Source organism: Gavia stellata, chromosome Z (assembly GCF_030936135.1).
Source record: "Gavia stellata isolate bGavSte3 chromosome Z, bGavSte3.hap2, whole genome shotgun sequence".
NCBI classification, from domain to species: domain Eukaryota; kingdom Metazoa; phylum Chordata; class Aves; order Gaviiformes; family Gaviidae; genus Gavia; species Gavia stellata.
Genome location: NC_082637.1, coordinates 42748686 through 42761229, shown reverse-complemented (window position 1 = coordinate 42761229; position 12544 = coordinate 42748686). Strand labels below are relative to the sequence as shown.

General features: G+C 35.5%; 1 protein-coding gene across 1 annotated transcript in view; it reads right to left on the bottom strand.

Annotated features, from left to right (window-relative positions):
* Positions 1 to 12544, bottom strand: part of VPS13A (vacuolar protein sorting 13 homolog A) — a 105596-nt gene that overhangs the window by 61047 nt on the left and 32005 nt on the right. Inside the window, exons 23-29 of the mRNA XM_059833918.1 lie at positions 9286 to 9424; positions 5346 to 5430; positions 3470 to 3642; positions 1812 to 1968; positions 1347 to 1426; positions 1027 to 1086; positions 793 to 949 (exon numbers count right to left, since the gene is read on the bottom strand). Of these exons, the coding sequence (XP_059689901.1) occupies positions 793 to 949; positions 1027 to 1086; positions 1347 to 1426; positions 1812 to 1968; positions 3470 to 3642; positions 5346 to 5430; positions 9286 to 9424 (851 nt within the window). The remainder of the gene's footprint in view (positions 1 to 792; positions 950 to 1026; positions 1087 to 1346; positions 1427 to 1811; positions 1969 to 3469; positions 3643 to 5345; positions 5431 to 9285; positions 9425 to 12544) is intronic.

Here is a 12544-nt window from a genome sequence, read left to right as displayed (position 1 = left end):
ACTAGTAACCAAAACCGTCCCGGAGCTTATGAAATACACTAGTGTATATTTTGTACTAATGTTTACAACCAATGTCTACACATCAATAAATTGCTAAATGAGTACCTATCTGCAGGTTGCAAACCTAAACCACAGAAAGATAGTGTACAAAGTCAATTCAGTGAAGAGTTACAGAAAAATGGTAATTATGCTATTACTTGGAAAGCACAGAAGTGTCTAGAATACATTTAATACACTTATCACAGAAAGATTTCACCTTCATGCTAAATTTTCTAACCCATAAAGTTCTTTTATTTCCTTACTTTTTATAAACACCTTTTCCACACAAATGCTATAATGCAAAAATACTTTTCTCATTATATGGGAGAACACCATTAGGAACATAATCACTGCCAGTAAGCTACCATTCAATGCAGATTATTATAACTAAGTGAATTTGAACACATATCTTCAAAAAACATGCTTAGTATTTTCTACCTCAGGAAATGTCAAACAGCTGCAGCATCTACCTTGCCTCATTAATTATACAGTTATTCCTCACGTACACACTTTTGAGCCAGGGAATAAGAGTATACCCTTGCTACTCCATAGTACTCTGATGGCTAACATTCTTATTACCACTGAAATTAAAAAAGGCTGTGAAGTGAATAAGTAAATATACCCTAAATTTCTCATTTCAAAAGTCACTGACAGGCTTACAAAAACAGAAAATATGTCCATTTTCTTCCTTGCTTAAGTAAGTGAAGAGAGAGGAATGAAAAGAGAAAAAAAAAAAACAATAGAGAAACTTACTTAATTTCTTAAGAACATCCTTCTTCTCCTCTATTTTTTCATGGACCGGTTCTTCTGCAACTTTAGTTTCTTGTTTGGGTAGAAGACTATTAAGATAGTTCATAGCATTCAGCAGAGCTTCAGTATGCAAATGAACATCTAGAGATGAAAAGTTCACCTAAAAGAACAAGTTATGTTCATCCAATATGCCTCTCTTCCCACAATGAGAAAATTTTGTTAAAAAAGATATCATACCTTTACTTTCTGTAGAACATTCTGATAGGCAGTTTTCAGTTCTGGTCCATTAATATCAGCCTATTCCACCAAAAGCGCATGTAAAACAAACAAACAAATCAGGAGAAGTTTGCAAATTTCATGAGAGAGAATTTATTTCAAAAACCACTACAATTTAGGATGTACAAGTTAATCTGTTTAGGGAGCAGATAGACTTTGCACATGACGCTCAATATGTTAAGGAATTAATAAGTAAGTAAAAACCTTCAACAATTGCTCAATATTACTGTACTGTTTATGATTGGCTTACAATTCAAAAGCAAAGTCTGCTCTTTTCTCACCTTTATGTACTCCAGAGTGAGAAGATCATCTTCTACATTATCCAAAGTAGTAATTATGTAAACTGGCTTGTCATTATCATCTTAAAAAAACCCAAAAGAATGAAAAATATTATTTTTTTTTAAAGAAAAAAAATTGACGAGTTTTCTACAACTCTTTTAATCATCTATAGACTACAAACTAGCCTACTAGCTGTCATTACTGTTTAATCACAAAACCTCTTCTGCAGACCTGAAATAGCTAGATACCTCTACTAAAATCATCACTGCTAGAAGACATTTACCAAAGCATTACTAAGAGAATGAGCTCCTGAATTACTTTTCCCTTCCCCGCCTACCCCCCGCCTGCCATTTAATTTAGGAAGCAAATCTCTCCTCAGTTGACAAAAGAAAGCCCTACAGCCTTTTTGAAGACAAATTCACAGTGTTATTTGTGAATAATTTTTTGATCAGACTATAAATACTCACCCATATACTCTGGGCACAGCAGACAAACTTCACGAAGGAAAGCATTTGCAGTCATGTCAAATGTTCTTAATTTAAGTTCAGTGCCTAACCCTACAATATCAAGCTGCAGCACAGGTGTCTCAGTATTACCAGTAAGACGGCACAATTTAATTAAGACCTAAAAAACCCCAAACAAACAAACAAGAAAACAGAAGAAAAAGGAAGGGGATTATTGTCTTAGTTTTCATATAGAGGCATATATTTACACACTTTCTACTAGTTAATGTGTATTGATCATTTAACTATACAGCAAATGCCCTGGAAAAAATAAACAGGTCAAGATGCAAAATTGCTAGAATACTCTTTGCTGCTATTTTAACAAAAAATTCCAACATGTACACATGTAATACCAAAGTTAAATTAGTTCATGTAAGTGTATTTTTAAAAAACAACTCTGTAAAGCATTTAATAATGTTCAACCCAGTCAAAACTAGATTTTTCAGTCAGTATAAAGCGTTTACTGCTTTCACTGGAATGTCTTTGAACTCTCCTGGTCAGAGTTAGATTCCCACACTGAATATCAAGTGAGAGGATTTCCTACTTTTTCACCCATGAATGACAAAGATGTTGTTAAAGAAATACATAGCTGAGCTGTTGTTATCTGTCTTTCACAATCAAAGCAAAACAAAGATACGTACTCTTCTTTCCACATAATACTCTCTACAAATAGGGAAAATCAAAACCAAACCCAGTAAGTAATTTTAAATTATAAAGCCAACAAACAGAGAAGGTGATTTTTAATAGATTCTCAATTGTATTTTTTTCTAATAGATTGTAAGATAGATTCTTTAATGGAAGCTATCTTTAGACTAGCAGTTCTTAAACAAGGTCTTGTCAGCACACAAAAGCCAATACATTTCAATTTTATTTCTTTATGTATTTTCTGTAAGGTGTAGTATATAATAAGATATGTTGCAAGCTAGTTATGATTCTGCAAGCCCTACCCTAAAACAGAATTTGTAAAGTTAACTGAATTTGTACGGTTTATTTGTGAAGTTATACAGTGAGTAGCAGCAATAACACTGTCATAACCATGATAGTCTAATGATAAAGGCAGTGATAGTGGCAAGAGACGATCTCTTTTACTAGATCAACTGATGCAGTTAGAACAATGTTGCTTTTGGGTAAAACACTTTTTTTTTCCCTCCCAAGTCTGAAACAGCAAGAAGAACGCATAAAACACCTCATAGTGAACATGTTACAGATTTAGGTGTGACGTCAGAGTCTGGGAAAAACTGGAATGGAAAAATAGGGTGCTTGTTACACGATGAAACATTAATGAAGTTTTCCCACTGACCACAGCAGTTATCTGGAAAAAAGATGTCAAAAGCTACGTCTTAAGCAAAAACAAACACATAATGTGATTTTTGAGTGATAGTTAGGTAAAGGAAATTCAGTGATTAAATGAGTTGGGAAATCAAGTGGATAAATCAAAGCATTTCAGTGATGACAAGGATGCAGAAGCACTACTGTGACTTGGAAAAAAACTCTACAGAATAGTTCCAGCAAGAAATGGCGAACTGATACTTCTGAAGACATGGATTCATGAATGCAACAAACAGGGAAAAATTACAGTTCAGATGTGCTTCAGAGAAATTAAAAAAAAAAAGTAACTGTACCTCAGCTACTTCAAACCTTAGCTGGAATTCTGTCATATTTTTCAAAGATTCTTGTTTACGTAGTTTTTTTCGCCTTGTACTGCTAGCTCGCTTGAGGGAACCAGATGGGGCTTCAAAAAATGGCATGTCTTCCACAGGACTGCTTAGAGCATCATAAAATTCCTCTTCTGATTCTAAGGATTAATTCACAACATTACATATACATTTTAGACAGCCAGTATTTTGCAGTACTATGACGTAGAATTTTTATATCTACATCTACAAAAACATAAATGTACAAGTATGGGAAGATTACCTAGCTGATAATTAGCAACCAGCAAAGTCTCTTTCTATAATTATCTCTGCTTCTGCCTCCACAACTTTTCACCACACCTACAGCTCCCTCTATCACATCATCATAAATCAGTTCTCATCAACTAACTACTTTGCCAGCATTCTCTCACTATTGGCTGTGCAAAAGACAGCACAAACCATGGCTCATCTTGCCTTCAGTGTGTACTAACAGCTTAATAACTCTTCTGCTGGTGTGACTGCTGCTGACCGTACAGAAGCCTTTGCCTCACTATCAGTGGCACTACTTTGGATTTCTCCCTGCTAAGGACCTCCCATTTCAGGAAAGACTCCTAAGGACTATCAAGCTTTTAATCCACCTGATATTATTACAGAAGTATAATCAAGACAAATAGATTGCACCATCTTATAAGGCTCTTTTCCTTCACCTAAAAACCATAAACAGTGAAATTAAAGGTAACTGTAGAACTATCATTCTTCTGACAAAACTGAACAAATGACATTACGAGGTATATTCTAAGGCTTAAAAGCACCTTTGAGTCTGGAGGGGGAAGATAGAGAAATAATATGAATCACTTAAAATGATTGCACAGCTGTATGTATAGTATAAATTAAAAAACAGACTTGATTCAATCTAAATCCAGTTATTACTTTCTCAAATTAATTGTTGCCAGTGTTCGCTCTCAGCTCATCCTAATTTTTAAGAATTGAAAGACAGTTTCTCTCTACCTTTGAGCACTGAACAGAACTCATACAAAAAATAAATGAAGATGCACAGATAAATATTTCTGTAAATACTGTACACACACTGAATTTAAAGTGATAAAGTAGACATAAAAATTAACTTCGCTGATAATTTTGCTAGTGTTTGCAAACCACATTTATCATTAACTTGAGACAGGATTTCTCCAATTAAGTGCTTTGACATGACAAAATTGATTGACAGTGAAATAATATTGATATATTTGATTATTTCCAAATGTAACTACTAGATGGAATGTTACAATCTAGATAAGCTGTTTGAACAGCAAGGCAGTATTAAACATGATCAATTCCTCCACAGCCAATCTGTTTCATCCTGTAGAAGTCAAAATGATGTTTGTTTCTAACAACACAGTAGTTTCTAACAGTCGTTTCAGTATTTTGTAATTCAGATAAATCCTGCTAAGTAGGAGAGAAATCTTTCACCAGAAGAAAATAATTAAAAACATCAGAGAACTAAGTACATACTGAAGCAAAAAATGGCATACATACTACTGCACATGTTCTGAATACAGATTTGTAATAACATATGCAAAGACAAAAACAAACCCATTCTATCAAACAAACATTTTACTGATTTGCCTTCAGAAATGGAACAGCAAGAACAAGCACACAGAATTCTACTGCTCTGAGAAAACACACAAATTTTTTTGTACAGAGTGAATTATAATAAGCTGCACAGACTATAACATTACTCAACCTCAAGAACTTGCAACAAAGCCACAAATGGTCACTTACTCCAAGAGAAACAAATTAATTCAAAGAACTCAAAAACTTGACTTGACCTGTTTATTAAATCAGACTTTAAAATAGATCATATTACCTGACTCAGCAAATGAATGAAGATCCAAAACAGGAAACACACCTTGTGATAAATGTGGTGCTGAGAGCACAGGGGATATTGCAGCCTAAAACAGGAGATACCATAAAATTTTTTGCTTGAATTCATCGGTCATGCTATTGCATGCATATGTGCTGCACAGAAGTTTTACAGCTTAAGGAAATTAGTCTTATTTTAAGTGCAAATCATTACAATTAAACACTTATGTTAATAAAATTAAAAGCATGGGGAGAAATGGGGCCTAAATGAGGTAGAAGCAGCAGATACTGCACATTCTTCTAGCTACAGAGAGAATATGCTAGGAAACACAGCAAAGAGAGGTTCAAACATCCAACTTCACAGATCAAAAGATGGACAGAAACAGCACATCATACGAAAACTTGAGAAAGACAAAACCCACTCCCTTACAGGACTACAGTATGGCAACGTCAGAGAACAGTAAAAGGTCAGCTGTTGTTTATAAGAATCACATGATACTAGTGGCAGGTGGGAAAAAAAAGAACAAAGAGCTAGAGAAAACATTAGAGCAGACTGAATTGTTTCTGAATTTCACAGAATCACAGAACCATTTAGGTTGGAAAAGACCCTTAAGATCATCAAGTCCAACCATTAACCTAACACTGCCAAGTCCACCACTGAACAATGTCCCTAACTGCCACATCCACATGTCTTTTAAATACCTCCAGGGATGGTGACTCAACCACTTCCCTGGGCAGCTGGTTCCAATGCTTGACAACCTTTTCAGTGAAGAAATTTTTCCTAGTATCCAATCTAAACCTCCCCTGGCACAAATTGAGGTCATTTCCTCTTGTCCTATCACTTGTTACCTGGGAAAAGAGGCCTACACCCACCTCACTACAACTTCCTTTCAGGTAGTTGTACAGAGCAATAAGGTCTCCCCTGAGCCTCCTTCTCTCCACACCAAACTATCCCAGTTCCCTCAGCATCTCCTCACAGGACTTGTTCTCTAGACTTTTCACCAGCTTTGTTACCCTTTTTTGGATGCGCTCCAGCACCTCAATGTCTTTCTTGTAATGAGGAGCCCAAAACTGAACACAGTATTGGAGGTGCAGCCTCACCAACACCGAGTACAAAGGGATGATCGCACTCAGCTTTGTTAAATCTCATTTCTTCATGTATCCGGAAAAACAGATGCTAGTAGAGTCTTCAATTGTGAGATGCAGTTATGCACAACCCAGAGAAGTAAATAAAAATGTGTGAAATGTCATTGTTTTGCCACTAGAGTGGACAAAAGGACAAGAATCTTCGCTTCATGTGGTATCATATATGACAGAATTAAATTCTCTTAGTGAAGGTAACCAAACAGTTTATTCACCAAAGCCAGATTTCCCATCAAGCCTCAGAAAGTGGTCTCAGTGGTTTGCATTTGTAAGTAATTTTCATCTGCATGTTCCTCGTGCATATTTAGTATACAAGTGCCTTGCACCGAGTACTAAAGTAAGGAGAGAGGTGTGCATTGTCTGTGTGCCCATTCTTCTTGAGTGCCTTTGGCTCTGGACTGCACAGATGACAGTAGTTGTTTGTCTGGGTTTTCTTGCTGTTACTGCTACTTTCAAAGCCCAGTCTTTGACAATTATTCAATAACTCACAGTATCTTACAGAAATCTAAGTATTATGGCAACAAAGAAACATTCATCCTTGAACGTTGTTTCCAAGGCGCCATTTTTCATCTCTTCACATTTTAACAGTCTCTCTTCCCAGTCTCCAGCCTACATAATTTGACCTTACTGAATATATCCATGTCTATGAGTGACAGATACACCAAGTCTCTAAGAGTCTTGTAACTGTGAAAACATCTCATCTGTAACACATTCACATTCTAAGAAGACAAGGCGCAGAAACTCTGTGACTTCACTTCACAGTACCAAATCATAAGAAATAAACCCTTCCAAGCTGAAGTGGATAGCCTTCTTGTACTAAAGTACAAGTAGTACACCAAACACCACCACCTTGTACTAAAGTACAAGAAAGTGCAGGGTGCAAAAACCTAGAAGGATCTGTTCTGAAGAGTATCCTGTTTTCACAGCCCAAGAACAATTCCTCCACTAACTCAAAATGTAAAGAACAAAGTTCACATACAGAGCTCTGAAAAAGCATTTCACATCCTTTTTGATTCAGAAGTGATGTGATGGCAACAAAGCTCAGAAGAATTTCAGCTACAAGTATGAAGGTGTGGGAGTATATCTGCCACCACCAAAGCAACAAATCCACTCAAATTAACTGAATTTAATGCCAGCAATTAGAGTCTGTCAAGCTCTACAGTAGATGGAAGCTTGAGCAGACAGATTTAACTGCATATAATGCAAATATATTCACACTGGCTCAATATCTTCATCTTCTATGTCACAAGTAATGTACAGGTAATACTAAGCACATCGAAGTCACTTAAAATATTTTAAAGGTAACAGTTTAATTCGTTAATTAAATTCAAGTATAGGCAATGTCATAAAGTACAGGATAATCTTCTTATATGTGCACATTTTGTTTATGTAAAACTAAAATCCCATCATTTATACTTGAAGAAAGTTTCCCTGCAATTAGTTGCACAAAACAACAAAGACTAGGGCAGCTTTTGGCTGGGGACACTATTAGCATATGGAGAGTGAAAGAGCAGGTCAGAACTAGACAGAATTTTAACTTCACCACTAAAAAGATGGCAGAAACTACATGTTGAAAGAAAACCATCTTCACTCTATATATACTTTCAATAGGTATGCATGTCTAGTTGTGTGCATTTACAGTTATTGAATATTATGCTAACATAACCCACAGAAAACACCACCAAAACTGCAGCAACAGCCATCAGGAACAGGGCAGAATAATTTGTATAAAGATGGAAAGATAATTACTAAGTAGTCTTAAAAAAACAAAAACCACAAAGATGACCATTATTCCTATAGAATCAAGTACACAAAAGATCAGATAACAGACAAATAGAAGTATGCACAAGTGACAGAAAAATGGATAGCCCAATTCTGTCTTTGACCTTGAGACTTCACATATGTTCAAATGATAGGACTGCTTTAAAGATACATAAAATATAGCCAGATCATGCAGACAAAAGTGATGTTAAAAATTAGCAATTCTGAGTTAATTCCCTAGTTTTGTTAAAAACAGCTCATATCAAAAGGTAAAACATACTTTCCAGGAATAATAAGAAGCAAATGGCAATCCTCTGTCCCAAAGAAAGCATAAAACACTGAGCTGAACCATTTTCACTAAGGAAAGGGGGGAGAGAGGTAGGGAGAGAACTCACTCCACACTCCTAAACCTTAGAAATGCAAGGCAGAACTGCCGCCAAGTCAGGTATGTTGTATAACTGAATAAAGAAAGCTGGGAAGAACTGTGAAGTCAGATGAAGTGAAGCTGCCACTTTTGCTAGGCAGGCACTGTTTAGCCAACACTAGCCACAGATAGTAGATATTTTTTGGTTTCTTTTTGAAAGTCAAACTCCTAAGATCCACGATACTTCAACTTCAAAAATTCCAAGGTTTCAACTTCTTCTTTGCTATACAAGATAGCTGAACCCAAACTCTGTGGCACTCTGATACATGTGTAGATTTGACGGTACAATTAAACCAATCCTCAACAACGGTGAATACGTTTGTTAATCAAGATTAATATAAACTACAAAGAAATTCCTAGAGTAGTCAAAATTTGGGGTTTTTTTATTTTAAATTCAGCCACTGGACAACTATTTCATACCTATTGGCTAAAGATCATTAACTAACTAAATAACAGGCAAAGTTTCTGTAGCTTTAGAGAATTAGCTCAGTTTTTCAAGCGGTACTAAGTAAATGCTTGTTCTCCACTTTCTTCTGCTCCTTTCAAAACTGTAATGCTGATAGCAAGGAAGTATTTTTCTGGTAATTATTAATTAAATATTTTTTAAAAACCTTACCTCAGTTATTTTTGGAGGAGAACTGGTAGCAAGAGCACTTTCTGGTTTAGGAATGCTATCAATCAGCTCTAAGATACTTGTCAGCTTCTGGTCTGATATTTGGACAGAAAGTAAAGGCAGCTGTCCAGACAGTTTGAACCTGTTTTGTAAACAATAGAAGTTATCTTAAAACTGTTTCATTCAAACTTCACATTAATCTTCTTCTGAAAAACATATAAGTCTTCCTGGTCAGAAAATCACTAATCTAACCACGACATGTAATATACACTTACATAACTTCTGTTGCACACAGAAGAGTTACTTAACCAGCAAATACAAATAACCACTTCTGATTTGGCTACATAAAGCATATTTTCCTCACAATCAGAAATAGTTCCCTCTTGTTCATGTATTTAATTACTTGCAATAAATCACACAACTGAGCCTTTACACAGTATTTTACAGAAGAAAAGGGGGGTGGAGGGACTTTGCGTAAGAATGTTTAATGCCCAAAACTACAAGCAAAAGTATACAAAATACTTCCTAGAAGTTAGGTATATTTAGGCTGACTGTAGGAGTAGTCTGGATATTTAACAAAGGAATAAATGGCACAGCTATAAAGGAGATAAAAGAGTAAAATAACAGTCTTTAAAAATGAAAGCAGTAGAACAGATTTTAAGCCTGTTTGAATAGGCTTTGGGCAAAAATAAGTAGAATCACTTCAAACGTAGACACTAACTTTTTAAAGGCCTAAAACTCGACCCAGTATCTCACAGAAGTGAGCAGAACAGAAGTAAGCAGAAAACTGGCTCCAAGCACATTATTATGCTTTTATTACAACACCTAGCTAGAACAGATAAGGAGTTCTGTTCAATAAGCTAAACTGTCTTCTACAATGGGCAGCAGCAGGTGCTTAACATGTGGGGTGTAAGGAACAGGACTTGCTATTTCCTCACAGTTTCGCTGTGTTAACTCACAGCTCAATCTTGACAGGAACATAAAATATAATACATTGGAGAAGATGTGAGGCGAAAAACCTGAAGATTTTCAATCACCCTCAACTAACTTTGAGACTACAAGAGTAACTGGAAAAACAGCTCCTCATATTTGTGCAAGCCAAGCACAAAGTTGTATGTGTTAAACTGTAAAAGTACCTAGTTTTCTACAATTTATTAATTTCTTCACATCCATGAATTCTCAAAGAATTAATTCTCAACTATTTTTGACTTTTATTCTTAATTCCTGTTCTGTCAGAGAGAAATTTAGACCTTTTTTTTTTTCCTTTTTTCTTCTTTTATTTTAACAGAGGGGGCAGTGTAGAAGTGTAGCTGCTGGGTCTGAAAGGACCTGTCCATCCACTGCTTGAATGCTCCAGTAATCTAGGACACTTAGCAATTCTCACTTCCATTGCATTTAAACCTCCCTATAAAAATTCACGTACATTGTTAAGACATTTTTGATGAATGTTTGTGCAACAGACTGCCCATGCAATTAGATGGAAGGCACTTAGCAGATACAAGGCAGATAACTGCAAATAATCTCAGGCTCACTATACTGCTCTTTTAACAAAAGCTTTTAAGGTTCAGAAAACATCTGGAAGTGGAATACAATTATTCCTAATTTGTAGAGACTGAGGCATGGAGGAGCTAAGTACTTCAATAGATGAGGAAATCTGTGCAGAAACTTCTTCCAAGTTCAGACTGGTTATATTTAGAGAGAAGTAAATGTTAAGGATGCCATTCTCAAAGCTGCAAATAAGTACATTCCTTCAAATTGGAATTTTATAATTTTTTTAAATGAACACTATTATATGGAAGGATGCTTTTAATACTGGTATCCTAATACTGGCTTCATAGACCTTAAAAAATCAGATGACAGACTCCCAGACACCTCCTTCAGAAAATAGGGGAACCATATCACAGGATAAAACAAACCTTAAAAAAAACTTACACAGGCTAGAAAACTACAGAATCATATCAGTGTTTCCAAATGTGAAGTGCCAGAAACTGTAAGGAGCACTGCATCCTATTTTCAGAAATGAAAGGCAGGCAGATATTCAGATCCAACCACAGAGTGAAAGCCCATTTTAAGGGCTAGGAAATACGAGCAGATGAAAATACAGGTTAACAGTGAAAAGCCCTTGATACAGTAGCTTCAACAAATTAAAAATACATAAATCAGTATTCTCTTCAAGACAGCAATATAGAAATGTGCCTTCCTAAACAAAGCCAGCATGAAGTCCTGGTGAACTCATTACTGTTTTTGAAAAACAAAATCACAAGAAATTCAACTGGATTCAATGACCACCCAAGGAAGTACAAACATCAAAGAATCAAAAAAATACAGACACCCAATTATCTGCTTTTTAGATACCTTAAAGTAAAATAGGTGCCCTCCAAACTAAGGAACTCATTCATAAAACTCTACTACAGTAAACAAAGCAATTTTTGTACTAGTTTTTGCTGTAGAACAAACATTTTTCCACTCACCTTTCTCAAGAGAACTATGCTGTTCTACAGCACAGTTCCAAACATTAATGAAAAAAACCTCAGGAAAAAATTAATGCTGGCTTTATATGCAAGTATACTTATGAAAATCGGAATATAAAGGAACAGCCACATGTATACTAAAAATACATTCATATATGTGTAACTGATGTGAGCAATACTGATGCATAATACCCTATTTAACTATAATTACTAAAATTTACCATTTAGAGGATTTTTGCTGACACAAAAGCTATCAGTTAATTTTTATCATTTGTTCACGATGTTGTCTAAAGATCACATGGGCCTAAATATTTGTACATAAACACTCATTAACTGACGATTCTAAAAAAAAAAAGAGATTATGCAGTGATAATAAGAGAGTTGGCATTTGAAGCCACATTGATACTGATAGTATTGATGGGTTTGAGTAGTCAAAGCTAGAGACCAACATAAAAAAGAACATTGTAGAGTTAACTGATTTGGGCAATATATAACCAAATGTAAAAATTTATCATACAATCCTAACAGGATATGTACTATACAGAAGTTCATGATTTTCAGACTTAGGACTTTTAAAGAGCTCAGAGTAAGAAGGAAGAGCAGCAAGCCCTTAAAGAAAAGGGTCAAACCTCCGCTATCAGGTAAAAAGTTGCTGTACCAGTCCTTTCAAGACTGCTAGTTGACTCTAGAGTATTATAATACCATCTGCAGAATACATCCTGGAAGCATTTGGAGACTGAACCAGGTACAAAATGAACAAGTTCAGCTTTCGTTGAGTCATGGTATCAACA